General features: G+C 41.6%; 1 protein-coding gene across 5 annotated transcripts in view; it reads left to right on the top strand.

The window, feature by feature from the left end:
• mctp1a (multiple C2 domains, transmembrane 1a) overlaps positions 1 to 22,753 on the top strand; it is a 161,513-nt gene that overhangs the window by 124,091 nt on the left and 14,669 nt on the right. For 3 of the 5 annotated variants that reach the window (XM_038703636.1, XM_038703635.1, XM_038703639.1), the window contains 3 exons: positions 611 to 727; positions 11,283 to 11,339; positions 17,572 to 17,670. In XM_038703636.1, the coding sequence (XP_038559564.1) occupies positions 611 to 727; positions 11,283 to 11,339; positions 17,572 to 17,670 (273 nt within the window). The remainder of the gene's footprint in view (positions 1 to 610; positions 728 to 11,282; positions 11,340 to 17,571; positions 17,671 to 22,753) is intronic. The other 2 variants (XM_038703637.1, XM_038703638.1) reach the window with 1 other exon arrangement.

The raw sequence follows: 22,753 nt of genomic DNA, 5'->3' as shown, positions 1-22,753 counted from the left end.
GCTGATGAGAGGGGAGGTATAGAGGTTATGGTTTTGGCAGATGGGTGCAGAGAAGGTTAGAGATGGGGCATAAGAATCTTATTGGGTAGGAGAGAGGGTATTGGGGCTTGGAGTGACAGGGTTAGGGTCTCAGGGTGTGGGGTGTGTGAGGTCAGATGCTGGGTTTAGGATTGAGTATGGAAGGGTCAGCTTTGACGTGCTGTGGCTGAAAACGGTACATGACCTCAGCCTCTGGGATGATTGGCAAGGAGGAAAGAGGCCCTGACGGCTCGTACTCATCCTCCTTATCATAGTCCTCCTCGGCTGAAGGCCCAGAAAGCCTTTAGGGTCAGGGTGTTGAACCTGGGCTCACCAACACCAGGCCTGTACCTTTTGTTGAAACTAAGTCTTATTTATACTCTTTGTTCCATGGTGGTTATGATTCTGCATACAAATGTGGTTTAATGTGTATCGTTTCAAATCGCACATATGGTCGGCGTACGTTCTCAAGAGTTTGCCTCATGAGGGTCATTATGGGGTCTTGAATGTATACATTCTTAGCTCACACTGTTCTCAATTTTTTGTTCTCACTTTTCTTTTGCTGACTGTTTTTTATTCTTTTTCTCTTCAGCTTTTTGTCATCGTTGTTTGGAACTTTGAACTCTATATGATTCCTCTGGCTTTGCTGCTGCCTTTGGCCTGGAACTACATCCTCATCACATCAGGGAAGGATACCAGGCAAGATGTGGTGAGTAACCCCATAGCTTCTTTCATTTCACTGTAAAAGCCTCTATTAACCCAAAATGCAGAGTTACAACTCAGGCACCATTGTTTTATGGAGACATCACACTCTGGTTTTATTTACGGCATTAATCACATTTACGTACATTTAATTCCTTTTCATTCTATACTTAATATAAATATTACACATTTGTGTGGTGAAAATTTGATTGGTGATGATGAGTATAGATGTACAGATGAGTAAGACGGCAACATACATTTTTAAAGAAACAATAAGAGTATGATACAATATCATTTAAAATATACCTTTTTTTAAAAATGCAGTTATAAAGTAGGCAAAATTTGAATTTAATTTAAAGAAATCTGAGCAATTAAAAAAACTCTATCTGCCCCTTGAGGAGCTGCATTTTCAGTCCAATCTCACATTTCTCACTTTGCCTTCTTTGAGGCAAAGAAAGGGGAGAAATAATAGCCTGTCACCTTGAGCTATGTTACGCCACTTACCTGGTAGTATATTTATTTAATTCATTTATTTTTTTATCTCTTATACCAATTAAATGATGTCAAAGCAATGTCATGGAGAAACAGACATGTTTTAATCATGGCCAGGCACATTTGGAGAGTAGAGAGTGAAAACGAGAGAGAGAGCTAGACTATGGAGTGAGCGTGAACAATGAAGTGATTAATTTTAATAAGTCCCTTTTTCCAAGACTCAGTTGGAAATAACCAGTTAACAGACCTCATATTTTCTTGCCGTCTGTCGCCTTCTATATGTGTTTATTTATCTCTCTTCATAAGGATTCTTTGGGTTAAATTAGATTGGATTTGAAAGACAGATTAAATTCTGTCATTATGATGAACCAAATCTCACTGCTCTGTGTCATTGTAATATTACACATAAAATGGAATTAGATGTGAACTGTACATAACTTACAACACAGATTTTTTTGGCCGGTCTTTAGCGCTAAGTTTCTCTATTTGTAAACTTAAAAAGTTGAGAATAATCAGCTGAAGACAACCCCTATGAGACATATAGAAGCCTTTTGTTAAGTGACAATAACCTAGTGGAAATAGAGTAGTTTATGGTACATACTGAAATATAGGTGTTTTAAACTGGGTAGGGTCAGATAAGTTAAGAATAGAAAGGTTTGCATTTGCTAATAAGTTCACAGACTAAATAAAACACTTAATTTGTGAATGACACAGGCTTAAAGTTTAGATGGTATTTTTCTTCGCCTGTAGATGGCGACATTGCTTGACAAAAAAAATCACACATGCCTTAAGACAAAACCCGGCATGACAATTTATCCCCCCCACCTGCTGCTTGTATTTATCCAGACCTAATGATATTCTTTTCCCATGCACTTCCTAATTAGAATGAGGCAACAAAGGTTACATATTCTCAACTCACTTCACATACGAGCAAGTACATGTAACTCCCACTTCATGCAGAATTGCTTTTCTCTCCTTCTTGAAAGGGACTATTGTGTCTCAAGTACCTCAGGAATTGGCTGGAACATTAAGACATTTTGATACTGTTGATACTCGTATTGCAAGTGCCGTTTCGTACAACAATACTGTTCCTGCTCAGTTCTGCAAAGTTGCCCTATGTATTGAGAGATATGGACACTTATTAGTGTTCTGACATAAGATCTTTTCAGTTTCAATGTTTTTAATATCTGATACTGTCTTAGTAGAATTGCAACACTGTAATTTACCTCCACATTCAGACCAGGAATCTGGGCCGCATATTTTTGACTGGCTTTCAGTTGGTATGTCAGACTAAACATTGTATGGTTTTGATGGAAGCAGTACCATTTGAAATCTTTGCCACCAACTATAACCTTCTTGTAGCTAATATTTTTGGATTTTATTTGCCCAGTTACAGTCCAAGTTGAAGGTGGGGTTTATTTTGTATTTTTTGTCTCTGAAGTTTGCTTCGAGATCATCTTCTTCGGGTTCGGTTGATTTTAAAGGACTTATCTGCCTGGGACACAGGGATGAGTAGCTCACCAAGGCCAGAAATGTTTTTTCAGCCATCAGAGCACTGCTGTAAAGTTTCATATGAGCACAGTCAGCAATGGATTTAAATGAGTGTACGTCTTAGAGTTCAGCAGTCTTGACATATGTGGACTGGAGTGCCAGTGCTGGTATTGGCTAGTGGAGGATATCTGGAGAAATTGGTTCAGGCTGGTGGTCATATAGTCAGAAGCAAATACGCAGTGTAAGACGGTAGGATAGCAATAGTGTATATGTAGGTAATGTGTGTATGATGCATGAATACTAAATATCTGTCTGGCATGTTATTTTATTCCAAGGTTATGATTTAGGCACAACCAAAGTGTTCAAACTACAGCTCATGCAAACACATTTGCATGTGTGAGTCATGCCAGGTGTGTGTTTGCGTGGTACTTAAATGTGTGTGGGGAAAATACACTGTGTACATAGAGATAAAAGTTATCTTTATGCGTCTGTGTGAAAATTGTGTGTGTATTTCTATCTTCTGTGGGTGTGCAAGTATGCATACACCAGTTTGCATATGCATGAGTGTGTGCAGACATTCTTTGCAACAATATATCCGATGAAAGTGGGATTAATTGTGAAAGATTAGCACCATTAATGCTCCTTTTCTTGCCGCTATGACAGTTGTGCTGAGCAGTACAGAGCAGCACGGCCGACACAAAGAAGATTTTCTGACAATCGTTGTCTCTCTTGTCTCTGCATTGCAATCTTACTGCCTCAGGATTGGTGAATGTGATGAACCCTCTTTCCTCGCTCCGTTATCAACTCTCTTCCTCTTTCAGTCGTACTATTACTATCTTATGTCAAATTTGAATACATACAGTAAAAGTAACGTGCAATGGTGTAAGCATTCATTATTTTCAGGCATTTGTGATTGCGAATGGTGTGTACACACACACATATATACTCTAACACACACATTCAGACAGAAGTATCCCTTGAGTCCTGTCCCTGTTTGTTTTCAGACAGAGTTTCCCAATCTGCGGCGGTGCAGGGGGGAAGTGGGTACAGCGAGAGCATACAGTCTCTGCGCTCTTCGCTTCCTCTCCTGGTCCCCTGGAATCCTCTTCCGAGTCTTTATCAAGCTGAAGTCATGGACGACTCACTGTTTCCCTCTCGTACTTGGCAGAGAACAAAAAAGAATAGAAAAGAAAACAAGGGGAAAAAGGCTTTCTAATTACTTTAAACAACACACCAAATTAAAGCATTGTGCTGAGCCGAGCAAGGGTCAGCATCCGGAGCGCTGCGGTTTTCCAGCAGTCTGGGGTGAGGGTAATGCCAAAGGAATCTCTGCTGAACTCACTCTGAAGGGGGAGAGAGAGAGATAGAGAGAGGGGGATACGCTGGGGGAAGAAAGAGAGAGAAGAAAGTATACACTTGAGTACAGACTTCCTAATGAACTGAAGGGCCTTGCTTCATCTGATGGGTTCAATGTGAGGACCCTTCTCTGATTTTACACCGCAACCACAGTCCTTAGTCCTGTCTATAGCAAATAAACAAACACAGTGTTCTCCACACGCTGTAATTCAACACTCAGGGTCACTGAATGTTGTGTGGTTACATGCTGCTTTGCAAACACATCCCGGATCAGCACTCCTTACCCTCGCCCCAACCTTGACCAGTACCTACTAAGCAGTCGGAGCGTCCTCAGAACAGCGATTAAAGGAGGCGATGCACCAGCAAGGTTACCGACCTCCTCTCTTATCATGTAGCACTCTGACCTGTGAAACCTGACTCTTCAACACTGTTAGCTGACCTGTGTGTCATGCTGTAACATGCTCACTGAAACAAACAAACAAAGAAGAGGACCTTTTTTATCCTTCTGAATATATACTATGATACTGCTTTTACTTTGACATTCAAAGACAGAAATACACTATCAAGAAAGGCCCATCCTACATCTGCATTTGTGTGGATGTGGAGGAGCACTCTAATGACCCTCTTCTCTCCATCTATATCTTGAAACCCTGAACAGTTTGGGGCTTAGATCCATCCCAAGTCTGTTGCACAGGAAGCTGCCAGTAGGCTGGGCTCGGTCAACCAGAGGACAGGCAGCTCTGTTGGAAGAGAAAAGGGCTGGAAGGCGCGTGTGCATGCATGTGCACTGCTTTCATAGCAGTGTGCCATATTAATGTGTGCGCCTGCTTGCATGAGAGTATATATGATGGGCGTTGAGATTAAGGAGCAGAGAAACATCCCAATAGAAATCCTTCCTTGCTGTTGGCCCAGAAAGGCCCATACCAGATGTTATGAAGGTGTTAATTTCAGTGCAGCCTGTCGTAGAGGGCACATACAGAACATGATGATATCTCTTTCTACCACAGGATGACGGGCAATTAGGCCTTGTGACACTGGAGAACCATCCTCTTTATCCCATGCTCCAAACTATTACATAGATTCACCCCACTGGATCCGCCAACCCATTACAGAAGAGAAGACCTTAATAGCCTGAAGATACTTCACACTTACAGACATGCCTCCAACAGCGGGATAGAGCTATATTAACCCACTCTACATCCTGAGTTAGATACAGTTTAATCTCCTTGCACTTAGTCATCCTTTAAAATAAAATAATTGACTAAGGCTTTTTACTAATATTGTCATTTTGTATTTGTGTGGTTCTTCTTGTTGTAGTTTAATCTTTACTTTCCTTACTGTGAAGCACTCAGCGTGACAGCAGTATATTGTTCATTAGTGTAAAAATAATCGGGTTTATTTCCAAGACTGTATTAATGTATGATTTTTTTGGAACAAGACTTCATTGCCATTTTTATCTATTCTATTTTCTCCCTGATTTTGCATCTCAAAAACTCTTTTCTGCGTCTCCAAACACTGTGCCGTGACATCTGCCCTCATTAAGAGCCACACACAACACAGGTAGAGGGGAGTAAATATTAGGAAAGCTGGAAGGAAAGGAGGAAATGCTGCCTATTATACCTCAACTCCAGCAAAAATTCTTACCTCCACTTTTTGCCCATAAAACCACAACTCTGGAAAGAAAAGGAGAACGAGAAAAGGAGATGGAGTGGGAGCAGGAGACAGAAAAAGACAGAGAGGCATTCAGAGAGACGTAGCGACAGAGGCAGAGGAAAACAGCGGTGGATGGCAGGCACTCCTCAGTGTGGAGTCAGACATGGCAGTTGGTGACAGGTGACAAAATCAAAAGGTCATGTCACTTTTAACTGAGAGCGCCTGTGCCCCACTGATTTCCCCCGTGCCGCCCCGGCATCACCGCGCTCCTCTCTGCTCCTCTCGCTGCCTCTCTGTCTCTGCTAAACTGGCAGATAGGATGGCAGGCTGGCAGGCAGAAAGACAGGCAACGGGCACAGTTTGAAGCGGGACGGGAGCATCGGGAGCATCAGGAATGCCACTGCAGAATCCTCCCAGCCTCCCTTTTCATCATGTTATCTCTCTTTCTCTTCCTTTCACTCCATTTGTCTAACTCCCTTCATCACACTGAACCTTTGTAACTGTCTGTGCTCTTTGCTAACAACGTCAGCAGCTCAGTGTCTGCCTCAGTGCTTCTTGTTGTTGTTTTGACTGTACAGTACACACGCTGTAGCTGTTTGCGAGGTTTTCAGTTTAAACCTTGAGCTTAAGCCCACAGATGTGAGTGTGTTTGTGTGCAATAGATTGCACATCAAGTATGTACCAGCTGTAGCCCTCTTTTCCACAATTGAGTATGAAAAACAATAAGACAACACAGTATCATCTGTCTGAGAAGGACAAACATCTTATCACGGATTTTACTGTATTTACTGACTATCTCAACAATGCCAGTGGAGCATGTAATATTGTGATTTCCACTGGATAGCTGCTGAATCTCTGACTAAACACACTTGCTGATATTGTCAGCAAATAAGCAATGAGAAATGTACATTGTGTGCGTGATGCTTACATTACCATCCAGAAACTCAATCTTTTCCAGTGGTCACAGATTTGGTGTTGGTTTCATGAATATGGAGCTGCCTTTCCCACCTCCACCCCCAGCCTCCAGCTCTGGTAGCACCCCAGCCTCACCCCTATCTAGCCCCCTGCTGGGTGAGCCCTGGCTGGGGCAGTGCAGATGGAAAGGCCACCCTCTAAGGGCCACGGCTCTGACAGCTTGTGAAGGGCCCGCGTGGGTCAGCCAGGCTCAGCCAGCAGCCCTTATCAGACACACAGCCCTCCCCCAGTCTGCAGAAACTGTGGTGTAGGCAATATGCACACGCAAACACACACACATACATATACACTCATGGACAGTGCATACCAAGTAGGGCCTTGAGATCCCCCAGCCAGCCAGTCGGCCAAACCTCAGCAGCTGGAGAGGTTAAAACCCCCTCACGTATCAAAGAGGAAGAGCAGCAGGAGGATGGAGGGAGGGAGGGATAGAGGAATGGGGGGAAAAAAGGAGGAGAAAGTATATCTTCATGTTCGCCGGGATGTCTGCCTTGGCGTCAATTCCCCCTGCGGCTGTCATTGGGAAGGTTAGGAGGGGAGATAGTGGAGCTCAGCCCGGCCAGGGAGAGAGAGGGGCGAGTATAGAAGCATTTCAGAGGAGGGGTGAAATGATGTGGCTACTACTTCAGGTAGTAGATTTTTTACTTTCCCTCTGTGGAGTGTGTATGCACTGGTTTCATTGATCCAAACAGAGTCTGTTCTGTTTTACGTCCATGAAAGTAGCATCCATCCACTTTAAGTACAGCTTTTGTGTTCCTGACTTGTGAAGTTAGGTTTGAACCCTCCTGTGTATTTTCATACAGTGTTGTTTTACAATTATGCCTAATTATCATATTGCAATCATTTGGCTGGTTATATATTTCCCGTATTTCTAAACCAGACACAACCTGTTACCTCAGTTTAAAACTTGTTTTGGCTATTTTGACTTTGTATTTCTTAGGTAAGTTCTGTAAGCTGCAACCTATTGTAACTTCTCATCCTCCAACGTCAAAGTACACTTTATGAGAGTTAATAACAGGACATACATTAAGATAGCCAATTTTAAATTAAAGAGCCAGATCACAGCTACAAATGCTGCCTTGACTGAAGCTAAGGGGGCTTAGGATCATCTTTGCTATCACATTCTTTATAATACTATAAATCCATGAGACTATAAGCAGAAGGTCACAGTAATGATCCCTTGTGACCCTAAGAGTGTGCACTCTTGAAAAGACACTAGGGGTGCTGTTGTGCTATTGATGGTGCAAGAAGCTCCCAGTGGAGGCAAAAAGGAAAATACAATAGGGCATCAGAAATTTCTACCTTTTTTTTAAAGAAAGTTCTTGGAAAAACTTTTTCTGTCCTTTTAACACTTTTACACCTTGTTTATCACATCTCAGTCCACCAGTCTGTGCAGCAAGGGTTCACTCACACCGGAAAACATCATATCCAAACACTCCCTGGACTTTTTGCCTACTTCAGATTTTTTGGGGGGCCAGACTTTTAAAAAAAAAACTTCAGTTCAGGCAGATTTTAGCTAGCATCGTGCTCTTCAGCTGGGACAGAGCAACAGTAAATGGTAGAAAAAGATGGCGTTGTAAGGCTGAATGTAAATAAGTGCTAACATGAAGATGTAAAACATAGGACTGTCACAGTTTTGTAGCTGTCTGGTATCTGTTGGTATCAGGTACCAAATGCAGTAAAGCAATATTCATGCAAGGATGCACTGATGAGGATAATATACCACTCTGCAAAAGGATTCACGCACATTATCAAAATGTTATTTCAGAGTGAAAACATGTACAAATAATTTTCAGTACTTGACAGTAGTTTATCCTTCACAGACAACATTCTGCATGGATGGGAGGAACAGTAAGAGAGAAGAAATCAGAGTGATGTAGCAGAGCTTGTGCTGGGATCTGAGCCAATTCAACAGAAACTTAATTCTTGCAAGAATCAGCTTTTTAGGTATAAGCTACCAAGGCCAAACAGATGTATTCATACTTCCAGAGCTGTTTGAACTCTCAATGTCATTGTACTCACTTATATTCTTGTGTGTATTTTATATTATCACCATCTTTGTATGTATTTATGGTGCACAGTGTAATCTGTAAGAGTAGCCTGCATCATCCCTGTATCATTTGAATAGGTCTGAATATGTTAATCCCCACCTCAGTAGATATTGAATTGACTGGAGCAACTCTGCAGGCAATGTGAGCTCTACACGATCTTGTTGACAGCAAGGCTTTGATGCTGCCGTGCTGTAATGATAGTAATTCAAACAACATGATAATGGGGGGATAAGCAGACAAATGATATCATACACCAAACAGGTCTTAGAAAGAGAGAAAGAATGAGAGATAGGTAGAGGGAGAGAAGAAAGAAAGATGTTTGGAATTCATCGGCTGCACTGAGGTAATTTATATCCTCCCTTTCTGAGACCGTAGCTTCAGTGTGCACATTTAGCCGTGGCAATCTTCAGGGCAGATGACATGTTCCATGTCTTTTTATTTATTAATTTTACACTGTCTCATTGCAGGAAACATGACTTCTCTCTGTAACCAGAGGCGTTAGAGGAGAGAAAGCAGAGCGGAGAGCAGAGGGAGACAAACGACTCTATCATTCTCTCTGTCTCTCTAGGTCATGCTTCTCCGGCTAGCTCATGCTCATTCCCTTTGTTTAAAGTTTGGAGCGTGTGCCAGGCGTGCCCTAGTAAAGCCTCTGTGTGGAGGAATCCATTATGTTTGTATTTTGGCACGGGTGAAAGGATTTGGGAGGAACCATGATGACTTTATAAACAGTATAGTTCATTTGTTTAGAGATGCTAGAAGGCTTTCATTTTACAGTATCACGTCTATCTTTTGCCTCGGCTGAGTCTCTGGTATTTGTATTGTAGTTGTGAGCATATTCTGTATCAATAAGGAGATTGTGAACTGTGAAGAGTCAGGCTTATTTGTCTAGACACTGATGGAGTCTCAGTGAACTGGGAATAACCAGTTGCTATACAGTCAGACAGCATACATGCACAACACTTTGCCCTAGTGACTCGCAGCTATTGATAGAACACACACACAAACACACACGCACTATTGACTCTACCCTCTCAACTCTGCTGTTCTGAACTCCTTTTTGTTTGTGTGGGAAGCTGCATTTACATAAGAGGCTTATGTCAACCACCACATAGTTTCCCCCCTTATTCCAATGAAAAACAAAAAAGGACAAAAGCTATTGTCTTGTTAAGTAATGATTTTTGGATTTCTCCAGACTAGTTTATGATGTTCTGGAGGTGGTTAGGGGGTTGTGGTGATGGGTTGAGTCTGGGCAAAGGTTTTTTGGGGGTTGGGGTTGGTAACACAGTACACAACAATGAGAGCAGATGAATGCCGAGGTTGACGGCTGTAGGGTTTATGATATGGGTGTTTGTTTATGTAAATTGGGAGCAACAATATGACCTTGTAGGTTTGATGTGTGATTGACAGAAAGAGGGTGGATAAGAGATGCAGCAGTGAGATGTGGTTTTCGCCATCAATGGCATCAGACTACACACATGAACTTGTACATGTTCACAAAGACACACAACACAAGCACTGTATCAATAAACATTAATTAGATATAGTATCTCTAAACACACACTGCTCTTATAGGTTAAGGGCTTTCCATGTAGGCAAAAACACTTGTTTATTTGTTGCTTTGTATGTATATATTGTCTGTATATGAAGATCTTTATTTTCCATAGTTTTCAATTACATTTCAATGTCTCTTAATGTGTTTGTAAAAATTCTGTCACTGAATAGGAAACGCTACAACTTGCATGTAGCCTACCATTGTTATGTTGTACAGTATCTGTATCCATGAGAGTTTGTGTGTTTGTGTTTCTGACTGTGTGCACATGACTTTGTCTCTGTCATTTTTACTTTGTGTTGTACGGTATGTATCATGGTATCTTGGGGCTTGAGAGCTACACCAGCTCTGGTTTCATCGGTTGTGGACCACTGAAGCACATAGTTGCTGTTCTTTGTGACTTGCTCTCTGTGCTGTAGGCTTTCTTATTTCTTCTCTCATGGAGCATCATTCTGTGAGAGGACGTGGAACGATAGATAGATGAATGCATAGCGATAGGAAAGCTGACTGTAGAGGTGAGAGACGAGTGCAAAGGTCAAAAAGGTCAGACGAGAGACCAAGCAGAATCAGAGTTCTGCTGTCTCATCCCGCTGAATGGTGTAAGATTTGAATTCTTTTGTGCGGTGCAATTTGAGTGGATGAATAGACTTTAATCCTCAGCCCGTTGAAATTCAAAGCCAAAGCATTTGCTTACATTTCCAGAAGTGTCAACACGTTTAAACAACAGCATGTTTCTAAAATTAAATTCTAAACATTCTGAGGCTTGTGACATATTAGCACCCACCAATCCAATAGTTGTTGCTATCTGCATGATTTCCATACTCATTAACAAACTCTTGCCAGACATAAGCATAACCAATCAGCTTTAGTATGCCTCTTTGGCTGTTCTGATGATGTTAACCCTGTGTTATCTAATATTTATCTGTACTATAGCGGTTGCATAAACATTTTTATTTCTCTTTCTCTTTTTTTTCTTTTTCCTGTGTTGCAACTGTCAGCAAGTGGTGGAGGACCTGCTGGAGGACGAGGATGAGGATTTTGACAAAGATGACAAGGTAATTATGTCTTGCCAGGGATGCACTCACACAAACAAACACACACACTGCCTCAGGAGGGGTTGACACCGGAAACACAAACAAACGAACAAAATGACTCCGTCTTCCCCTCCCATCTCCTCCCCTGTTCAGTTATTCTCACTGCCTGAGGCACAAACACATGTACAAAGATTGTATAACCTTTTAACCTTTTGAAATGTTTTCTCTGTAGGTATATACACGGCACATTCCTCACCTTTCTTCCTTGTGGTTCGCTTTGCTTTGGTCTTTTACTGCAGTTTGGTACACTTTCCTTATTTCTGCCTTGACATAACACTATGTTGAATCTATGTTACTAACATTGTGCTTCAGCCCTGCTTCCTGAGAACATGCACCCATATAAAGTGCTTAGTTAGCTATTTAGGTCCATTCACCGCTCCTTTATGTCCCAGTAAAACAGCATCTGGGCTTGTCCAGACACTATCAGGTAACAACAGGTGGCTGCTTTACTGCCTCCGCTCGTTTACACTGTAGGAACAGCTACTGAAATAAATGCCACTGGATAGGATACAGTACCTTGTCAATGTTCCACTTGGGAATGGTAATTGAAATGGTACAGCTCTTTATCCACCCACCGTGTTTTGTTTTTTTGGTTTTTTTTTTTTGTGAGGCTCACTTGAAATGAAAACTATTTTCTGTTTGAGTCTGATGAGACTCGAGCTGTGCTAAACAAGGCCAAGAAACAAAAACTTGAGCTTTTAAGTTAAGTCCAAATCTTTTACTGTGAAAACCGTGAACTACCTCAACTGAACAATCTGGAATCTGAAATTACTTGAGCTGATACTCGATGCCTTACAGCCACACTCCAGCAATATAAAGGTTAGTAGGCTAAGATGTGGTAAATTGCATGGTCTGTTTTGGTAATCTTTCTGGAGGAAAACTCTGGCTGTTTGTAATGGTAATTGTAAAGGCCTTTGACCAGGCAATTTGATATCTGAAAATGATTTTGCCTGAGGACACTCTGCTGAATTTACTCATGCAACTGCAACCTTGCTAGAACCTCTCCCATTTGTGAAGGGTCGTAAGTGCAAGACTGCAACAAAAGGGTTAAGAAAATACATTTATAGTGCAGATGGTCAAATAGTCATCCCACCAGTAAGTCGGCCAGTCAGGCAATCAGTCAGCCAGGCAGCCAGTTGGTCGATGAGCACACAAAGATACGTGAGCATTACATCCTCTCCCACAGCGACGCAGAAGCAAAGTTTCATGGCTGTGAAGTTCCAAGGCTGAAATGTACAGGGGGGCACTGACTGAAGATATGCACCAGGCAACCTTGAACCTTTTTTCTTTTTTTCTACCGCTTCTTTACGTCTGTCCTCCATCATTGCATTTCCTACGTCCTCTCAGGGAAAAAATAAAAAATACAGGCATTTGAAAAGCTGCAGATTATATGAAATACATTTTGGACTTTCATATTGAAATGAGGTGCAGCAGCAGCTTCTGTGGCCTCTGTCAGATTTGGTGCCAAACTGATTATTCCACATAAGAGGGCCTTGCTCTCTGTGCTCACACAGGGCTGGGATGCTGGATAGCACAGCCACCACAAAGGCTACAATTTACCAACTCTGGCTTCATACATTTTGATCTATTGCTCCCCTCAACTGTTAGCATTTCATTTGAGCTGTAGGGAAGTTGAAAAGGGGGCATTTTTCTTTTTTCTTCGCCTACATGTCTCTACCCTCCCACTCTCCTTCTACACTAACCCTCAATCGTCCCCTTCCCTGCCTTTTTTCCCTTTCATTCTGATACACTCTCTCTCCCTCTTTTCGCTTTGCTCTCTCTCCAGCCTGGTTAAGTGCAGAACAAATGGAGTTTCAAGGCTTAACAAATTTGTCTTTTACTTTGGATATGAGGTCTTTTACATTGTATATGAGGTACGGCTTCAGATTGTGTGAGTAAGTATGAAGGACGGGTCAAAGGAGGCCTCTTTTTATGGCACAGGCCTATAAGGGAGAAAGGGAAGGAGAGAGAGAGAGAGCAACAGAGAGAGAGTAGAGGGGAAAAAAGATTAATAAATATGCCAAGGCCTCATTTTAATTGAACTTGAAGCATATGTTGCAAGTATGTACAATCCGTCCCAGATGTTTACTCCGGCCATGTGCACAGCTCTTCCCAGTGCACCACAAGGCAGCTATTAGCTGGATAACCTTTGCTCCAGAGGCTAAATGGGGTATTACATGGCCAAAAAGTAGAGCACCTGTTTTTCATTGCATAGAAGACCCCTTGCAGGCTTCTTGCCTTGGATCACCACATGTGTTTTGACTTAACAGATTGTTGGGTAGACGTGAAAAGTGTCTTTCTTGTGAGCAAGCACTGATATTGGTCACTTAATCTCAATGAAAGTCCAGCATCTAGACTAATTGATGGGGACGGCTCAGTTGTTAAAGCCAAGCAGGCAGACTCATGACGGGAGAAAGAATGTTAGACATGAACTATATTTTTTTTCTGCTTCTCCCCTCCTCTCCCTCCACACTGTGTGTTTGTGTGCGATGACCTCTATTTCAATAAAACTATTTTAAACATTATTTTAAACAACACTTTCTTCTCCTACAAATCACGTTAGTGATCCAATACATAGACGTATTGAAATTGTATTTTTGGAAATAACCCGTATCATTTATATTCTGCTTGAAATGGTGTCAGCATGGTACAATAAAGAACTTTTTATTTTGAATAGGTTTTCATAGATTCAAATAGTCCAAAAGAACCAACATGGCTTTATGCAGAACACTTTTCATTGAGAGTCTTGCATGTAGGATATTAGAATGTAATTTCATGATGGTGAAATGTGCTGCCACGTTATCATTATCTAACTCTTCACTAAGAATAGGCTTTAATTACAAGATAAATACACCGGCTTAATCAAATGCCTATCATTATGAACTCTATTTCAGAGACCTAAAAGTAAACAGTAATCAATTGCTGAAGTTCACCTACTGCACAGTAATACTAGAAATTAAATTGATTGTGAAGTTGTGATCTTACTGTTGACATGTTATCCACTTAGCCACCCATTTGCCATGTTGTTCTCCATCATCTTCCTAATAACACTGACTTTATTTTACTGGAATATCATTGGAGATTATCACTGGCAGTCACTTGCTTTGTTTTTTAAAACAATCTGTAGAGAGTTTTAACCCAGACAGACAGGAGCACAGGTGTAATTAATAACATAAACGGTGGCCCCATTCAATTAAAGTGGCCCCGTAAGCCATGCCACTGAGCAGTGAATAGCAGCACAAAACATCTAGTCAATGACATGGACAAGTATTCACATACACAAGTCTAATCTATGACTTCTTGCCACCTCAACCATCCCTACACCACTAAGACAAAGCAAATGCATGTTTTTCTTTTAATTCTATATTACTTATTTTAAAAATGTGTCCTTTTATGGACCTTTTCAGTACAGCTTGAAGTAACATTGTGAGACTTGGACAGTGTGAGATAGCAGAAACATGCTACTCATTCCTTTATTTACAGGCTACTGCAGGTGTGTGTGTGTGTGTGTGTGTGTGAGAGTGTGTGTGTGTGTGTGTGAGTGCGCAATGTAGCCTGTAGTGATGTCTCTTCTCACCGGTGGGCTCACTGTCCAGAGCTGGCATGAGGCAATCACCTTTAGGCTCTGCATGGGTGCGAATGTTTGTGCGCGTAAATGTGTTTGTGTATTTGTGTGAGCGTCTCGCTTATGTGAGTGTAGTGGCTCAGCCTCCTCCCAGAGGGGGGGCTTACTGGAAAAAGGGAGAGAGTGTGAGAGAAAGAGAGAGACTGAAGGAGTGAGGAGATTACCCTCACACGGTTGACTGGTCACTGAAGCGCTCGTGCTCTGCTCAGCTAGGCTCCACTAGCCTCAGGAGGACCTGACACAGATAAGATACACACTGCAATCATGTTCTGCTCACGGGCTTACTGCTTGGTGCTCTCCCTCTCTTTCTCTCTCTATGTCTATCTGTCTATATCTCGCTCACACACACACACACACACACACACACACACACACACACACACACACACACACACACACACACACACAGACATACAACGTGCACTTTCAATCTTTTCCTCTTCCGTTTCTTTTTCTTCTTCCCTCCCTCATGTGCAAAGTTGATGGTAAATATAGAGTAGACTTCATTCATTAGCTTGAACACATTGATCTGTAAAATCAGAATTATACTGAAATGAAAAGACCTTTTTAATCTTACTTATGGACCGCTTCCCTAAGGAATTCCATATTAACCAGCAGTGAAATCTGTTTTCATCCAAGAGTGGGGTCACTGCTGTATTCTCATTGTTGTTTTTGACCTACTGAGGCACCAGCTGATTTTAGTTAAGCCTTGGGATTAAAATACAATTTTGAATGATTTAGGACTGTATGACTCATGTACAATTTGCATGACACAAAATGAATAGTGGTCCAAAAAGGTTATAGAAAGTAGGGATGCATGTTTTATGCTCTTTTGAAAGTCTTATTAATGATGAGTCCACTGAGCATACACGATCCTCTGTTTCTTCATTCCTTCTGCCACACAGTCGTCTACCTACACCACAGCATCCCTTTATCCTTCTCATCTATAGTGCTGAGACAGCCGTTCTACCCTCTGCTGCTTTCTCTGCTGTAGCCATGACTCATGCACATTCATGTACGCTTGTGCACACACACACACACAATCGTGCACATGTGTGTGTTTATTCTGTGAGTATATAACTCCTGGTGAATAGGTAGTATCAGCACATATATCCACTTCTCAACCTGCAGGCCACACATCCATTTTAAGCTACTGATTTTAACGTACAGTCACCCTATGTTTCTCTTTTTGTATCTGTCTGTCTCATCTTTCTCTCCCCATCTCTGTCTCAGCTACTACCTCTTCATTTATGTATCATTAAGCACATGCCTAGACTCTCTCTGCTTTATGTAATGTTATATAAGGCACACACTTTGTCTCAGTGTAAATATGGTTCAAAACCGTGCTTTCCGACTTATCTCCAGATAGCATAAGGAGCTCTGCAGCACCTTCCCATGCCCCAGTACTCCCCTCTCAGTCCCAGTCACGGCGCTGTGCTGATCGTTCAGATAACGACATGGCATAATGTAATTGGACTAAAGAGAGCACTGGGAATTATATCAATGCTGTGGGAAAAAAGTGTGACTGAAATGTTTGTTCTGGGGAGGCTATTGAGCTTGTGATGCAGTGGGGTTGTCCTCAGGTATCAGGGGGGCTTTCGGCTGCTGAGGAGAATGGGAGAGAGAGCGAGACAGAGGGAGAGAGGGGAAGAGAAAAAAGTTTGAATGTCTGTGTTCTTTTCTTCTCGCCGCCTGTGAAGGATGAAAAGCGTCACGCTGTAAAAGATGCTTTTGACTTTTCCGCTTCATTTTTCTTCCCATCTCACTGTCTTTTTTTCCCCGTTGTTCAGTAGAGACGCTGGTAGGAACTGCATTTTAATCATGTTTTGCTAATAGAGGGAGGAATGAAAACAAAAAGGAGGGTGAAAGAGCCACGGAGGGGTATTGTGTCTCTATGCAAAATACACTGCATTGTTAGTTTGTTTTTCCTCTTTGTCACACACATACATCAGGTAGATCATCTCTCACTATCTCTGTTCCCCCTGGATACATATATCTTGCTTTGTCTTGCTTTCTCTCATTTCTCCTTCATTATCTGCCCCTATGCTGTTCTCTTAACACTTTTTCTTCAACTCTGGGCTTTGTTAATTAAATAAAGTTTCATTTCATCTCAATTTTGTGTTGTGTTTTTTTGTAGTTTTGGACAGTATACCTATAGGTTAACAATTGACATTATACTCACCACTGTTATTGTACAGATTATAGAGATGGGTGCTCCTCTGGATACACCTTTGTAACAGTTATATGGACCCAAAAAAATGCAGAACCTCAGTTTTAACCCAATAATGAAATGCTATTTTGAAATTCAGTCAAAGGTGAGTACCGACTTTTTTTAAAATTCTGACTGTCCTCTGCATTGCAAGGCTGAAGCTGTCTCCAGTACAGTGCTTATGTTTACAATCTCTGCAGTGCAATTGGTGAGAACAATGTTATTCTTAAGTACATGCTACAGCCTAGTTATGTTGGCCAAAACATCAAATATAAGACCTCAGTTGTAAAACAGTCACATTTTTTAACTTAATTTCTTTGGGTTGTAAAGAGAAAATCTCACTGTAATCTATCCACAAGGACCCTAAACCAGGCCCCTGGGAGGACAGCTGTGATAAAAACCATATCCTCGAGGATATGTTGGCTTCCTGGCACTTTGAGTGGATACGAGCGATGGTGGTAAGTGGGCATGTGTGTGGCTCTGGCACTTAACTTCTGATGATGTGTGTTGCTGTCTTCCGGTTTCTTATTTAGCTCATCGTCTGTCCAGCGGCCTCTGTCTGCCGCCCTGTCAGGGTTTGTGTACAGTACCTGTCCCCTGTCCGCGTCTCAATCAACACCCACACACTGCACGTTCAGCCCGCAACCCAACCCCAGCTCGAGATCTCCGCCTGTGCCTGCTCTTTAAGGTGATGGGGGAGTTAATGGGGCTCCAGCATGGAAGGCTGCTCCCGTCTTTTTGTGTGACTTCCCTGTAGCACTGTAGACCTGTCACACTGCAAGGTGTGACAGCTGTAGATTGAGGTGCAACGGTGTGTTAACTATGTTTTGCTGGTGGGGCTTGTGGTTCTGGGGTACTAAAGGGTGACATTGGGAGTGACTCGAGTGTATTCGTACCTGTTAGGGGTATAATCTGTGCAGTGACAGGAAATAAAACTCCTCACAGAGAGGTTTAGTGTCTTTTTTTTGTTAATTACATTCCTCTCACAAATGATTGTTTTCACACCTTATGACCCCTAAGTCACTGATAATAAGCACCTTACAAACACATTTAATAAGTAAATCTAATAAGTTTCAGAGCCCTAAGAGTGTTTGTGTGTGCGGCTGTGGGTGATTTTGAATGCGCTTGTGAGTGCTTTTTCTTAAAAGTTGCTACAGAAACAGCAAAACTATTTCATATTGCTGGAGCAAATCCCAGTGCTCATTATGCCTAATGCAGCAATGTCTACTCCCCCAACTGTTATTGTTCTGAATCACATACACAAGCGGCTGAACCAACTGAACTTTTTGACTGATGAACTATGCATCAAAGGATTACGACGAGCACTCGTTGCACTGTAGGTGAGGAATTCATATGTGTTCTCTTCCACCCAAAGAAACTCTCTTCGAGACTCTCACCAAATAGGATGTTGAAGATGGCACACACTCAGCCCTCCCGGTCTCTCATTGGACAGAATGTGGAGCACAACACTTGACAGCAGTGTCGTCTGAATTTGAAAGTCAGACATGTTAGAAGGCAGCCGCCACCTTTTCTTTTAACAAGAGTCATAAATCTGTAATGAGCACAGAGAGGATGCATATTTTATTTACTTTTTTGAAGACGTGATCCCTTCACTTCATAGCAATGCACTCTCACTCTGTGTTTTTTTTTTTTCTTCCAAAACAAAGTTTAAAACAGTGGATGTTACAGCTGTTTCTATTGCCCGTGTCTCTCTGAACATGAATATGTAATTAAAGGTAAGCTAAAGTTAGCAAGAGTTTTGCAGACCCGAAAAATGATTTCATTAATAAAAAGAAAATGTATATTGCGTAGTTAAAATCTTAGTTAAATAGAAGACTCTTGTTGATACATAGCCACCTTAGAGAATCAAAGCCTGAATGTGTCTTATATATTTCTTTTTTAACCTATTTGTCTTAATTTCTGTACCATAAAGAGCCCATTTGTACTCTCATCTTGGATTATAGCCAAAACAAATTAATCAGAGTTTAGATTGTGCAGTAGCATATGTTTTAAGCCAACACAGACAGAGACTTAGACAGGCAAACAAACTGACAGACAGACTGATAGACAGAGAGACAGATGGGGGAGATGGGCTGGAGCAGCTAAACCAGGCCAACAGAGGACAAGAGTAATGTTGTCCCATTCATCACAAACTGCCAGGCTGGATCCTGGGAAGGACAGGGGAAGGAGAGAGCAGGAGCAGGGGAGCAGAGGTGACGCAAAGTGGGGGAGAATTGGGCAGGCTGCGGGTTCAGGGTGGGCGGGGGTCGGGTGGCGTTCAGCAGGAGGCGAGGAAGGGGAAGTGATCAAGAGCAGAAGTTGTGGGGTGGTAGTCATTTATGTGTGTGTCTGCGCACACCTGACCTTGAGTCTGATGGAGTGGCTAGTGTGGTGGAGGTGATGAGAGGCCCCAGGGGGAGATGGGTAAAGATGATCAGTTGCAAACAACCTCCTGCCACCCAGACACATTAGAGAGACACACACTCATAACACCAGAAACCTCTCTCTTTAGGATAGGAAGCAGAGGTCAAACTGAAAATAAGTCACCACCACCTCTTTCTTTTATACCCTCTTTCTCCCTCTATCCCTCGATTTTACATTATGTGTATATTTATCCTCGCTGTGGGACTAGGCTGGATGAAGAGACTAATTAGTACTAGAGAGCATTGTGTCTGCCTAGTCCACCTTCAGCTGACGGTCTTAACTGGAGTTTGACTTTGGTTTTGTGGGAGCAACCCTCACACAGATTCTCAAAGAAAATACATACACACACACTCCAATTGGGCCTATGGGAGTGGGACGCCCCTTCACATCTTAACGTGGCCTTTGTGTGTGCGAGACGCTTGATGAGGGCCAGGAGGACGTGCATCGCATCTCAAAACCCTAGTTAAATAGATATTTATGTGTTTAGGAGAAAAAGAGAGGGAGGGAAATATAGATGTATTCCCCACATTTGCTCATGGATTAGTTGTTATGAGATAAATTATTTATTAAAACCGCAGCCTCAAAAAAAGAAAAAAGAGAACATCTGCTTCTTTTATGTGGCGCTGGCAAGGTGCCAGGTTGCATGGTGGTATCTGAGGCTGGTCGCAGGGCCTTTGTCTCGTCTTGTTGTCATTTCCTGACAGAGGGGATGTTCTTCTAGACCACTGGATTCACAAGTTTTTTTTCTCCTCACTCCCAGTGGATAAAATCTGTTACTCGTGGCTCCCCATTGGAGTTGGTAATACTTTGAATAGATGCCGTTGAAACATTTTTGTTTTTCATTTTAAGGGCAGTGATTGGCTTACATAATGTGCCTCTGTTAAATGGTGAACATGAGAGATCAGAAGTACTCCATGCTGCATTTGATTCCTTGCCAAAATGTCCATATAAGAAATGATTTTATATTTTTATATTTGCCTGAATAAAGTTTAATGAACAAGTGAAAAATTATGACTTATAATTATGACTAGTTTACAAAGCAGTTTTTCATGAAAACATGCAAAACAACTTGTTCATTTCTCATCGAGCTAATTTAAAAGAATACAGTAATGCAAATTATGAATCTTTGATCTTACAAACATGAAACAATATGTAACTGCTTTAACTTTTACTCATGTTTTAAACCAAAAAAAATACTACTAGATGGTTCTGAATGTCACCAGAGTATGCAAATGAATCAATGAAAGCCTCCTCTCCAACCAGTGAACATTGTTGCACATTCATCAATCACTGTATTATTTTTATATTTATTTAAATGCAGTAAGTCAAAAATTCAGCACAGCCAAATATCACGTTTATGGATACAAAAATCATTATTATATTTTATTCATATTATATTTTTCAAAGAGATGGCACCACATCAAATTTAAAGTATGCAGTAGATGCTAATTGTATGTGCTTGTTTATTATTCTGTCATCCCTAATTCTTGCCCAGGCTTTGGAAATTGAATTTCTGTCTCCCCTAAAGCATTCCTCAACTTTTCAGTGGGTTTTTTTTTGTCTTTTTTCCTAGGGTGGAAATAGGAAGGATGCCGACTCTCCCTCTGCAGTTACAAAATCAACAAGACCGCTTTCAGATGCCCTCTGGGAGGCACATATTAGCATCCTGTCACGTTTTATATGACATTTCAATTTTTACTGTGCTGCCAGAGAGAGAGAGGCAAAAAGAAAAACAAAGAAAAACAGGTGCAATTTTAGCACAGCAGCAATGAGCAGCAGCCACTTGTGGTTCAGACTCATTTTGTGGTGTGATAGGATATATGCTGCTACATTATAACGGTTAGGTTTATCATTTTTATGGCGTAACCCAGCAGGGAGCACAGTGTGATCGGAGGTTAAAATAGTCTCAAATGGCTCTCTCTATTTCCACCCAGTAGATATAGGACAGATATTTGAGTCCATCGTTATAGGCTAAGTCCTCAGTGACCTCTCTCTTGTTTAGCTCTAGGCCTTGGGTCAGTGAAGAACAAACTGTCTTTGCAAAGTTTACAACTGCTCACTTGGCACTTTTGCATTTAGATGTACTCTGCCATGATGCTATCTCTATGAAGGAGAAATGGAGCAGTCAAGTACACAGAGGCATTGTGCATCTTTCCTTTGTTAAATATTTAATCAAGTGTTTCAAGGAGTTTACCACATTTGTTTACCACAATTTACCAGCAAGTGCAATGTGGTTAGCCTGACTTGGCTGTATGTGTGTGTATGTGTCCCTGGGCTCTCTCTGGTGTCACTGAGGGTTGTTTCTCCTTAACGCATGCAAACAGCTCGCATCACTTTAACGAGCATTCCCGCCTCTGTCTTCCCTGATGGGAGCACTCCCGTGATGCAGCCTGCTCCACACAGGGTTGCTCAGTGCTGAACTGATGGGTGCTTGGCTGAGATTTCATACCAGACTCCACACATCCAAACAATGATGCAAACTTTGGACATAACCACAAAAGATGCATTTATTCTCTTTAAACGGCAATTAAAACAACTCTCTGCCAACAAAAGACACCGACTCACTAAATATTTCTGCTGCGAACCTGATGAGAGTTAATTGATGTCAAAGAGTTTCTTCTGCACATAGAAACATTTCATTTATGGCATAAACACATTGTCTCAGTTTTTCATTTAATACACAGTATGCAGTTCTTCTGACTTTACCCTGAACTCACAGCACACTCTTGAGTGGCCCTGACCCTTTGCTATAGATAGGCCATCACATAAGAAAAGATTGTATTCATATTAAATATTGTAGACAAAGTATGCATTTCAGAGACACAAATTACCGATGTTGTGCATTAGCAGAGTACTTATGGTCATGGGCATTCAAAAAATAAATTAAAACGGTATGTAATCTCTTTTATATATTCTGTCATCCCACAACTGGGGATTCTAAATTGTATTCAGTGTTTTAATATCCTTGCATATGTTTTGTTTTCATTTAATGTTACTGCTCCTACTGTACTGGATATGCAATCATTTTTAATCCTTTGTGTGAAGCATTTGGTTATATTGAATGTAGTTATACCAGAAAGCAAGCTGTAGATCTTTAGGATTAATCTCAGAATCAGA

This window comes from Micropterus salmoides, unplaced genomic scaffold (assembly GCF_014851395.1).
Source record: "Micropterus salmoides isolate LMB-PRFRI ecotype aquatic unplaced genomic scaffold, ASM1485139v1 Ms_hic_scaffold_7, whole genome shotgun sequence".
Classification (NCBI taxonomy): Eukaryota; Metazoa; Chordata; class Actinopteri; order Centrarchiformes; family Centrarchidae; genus Micropterus; species Micropterus salmoides.
Note: the sequence above shows the minus strand (reverse complement) of the source record. Positions and strands in the feature narration are given on the sequence as shown.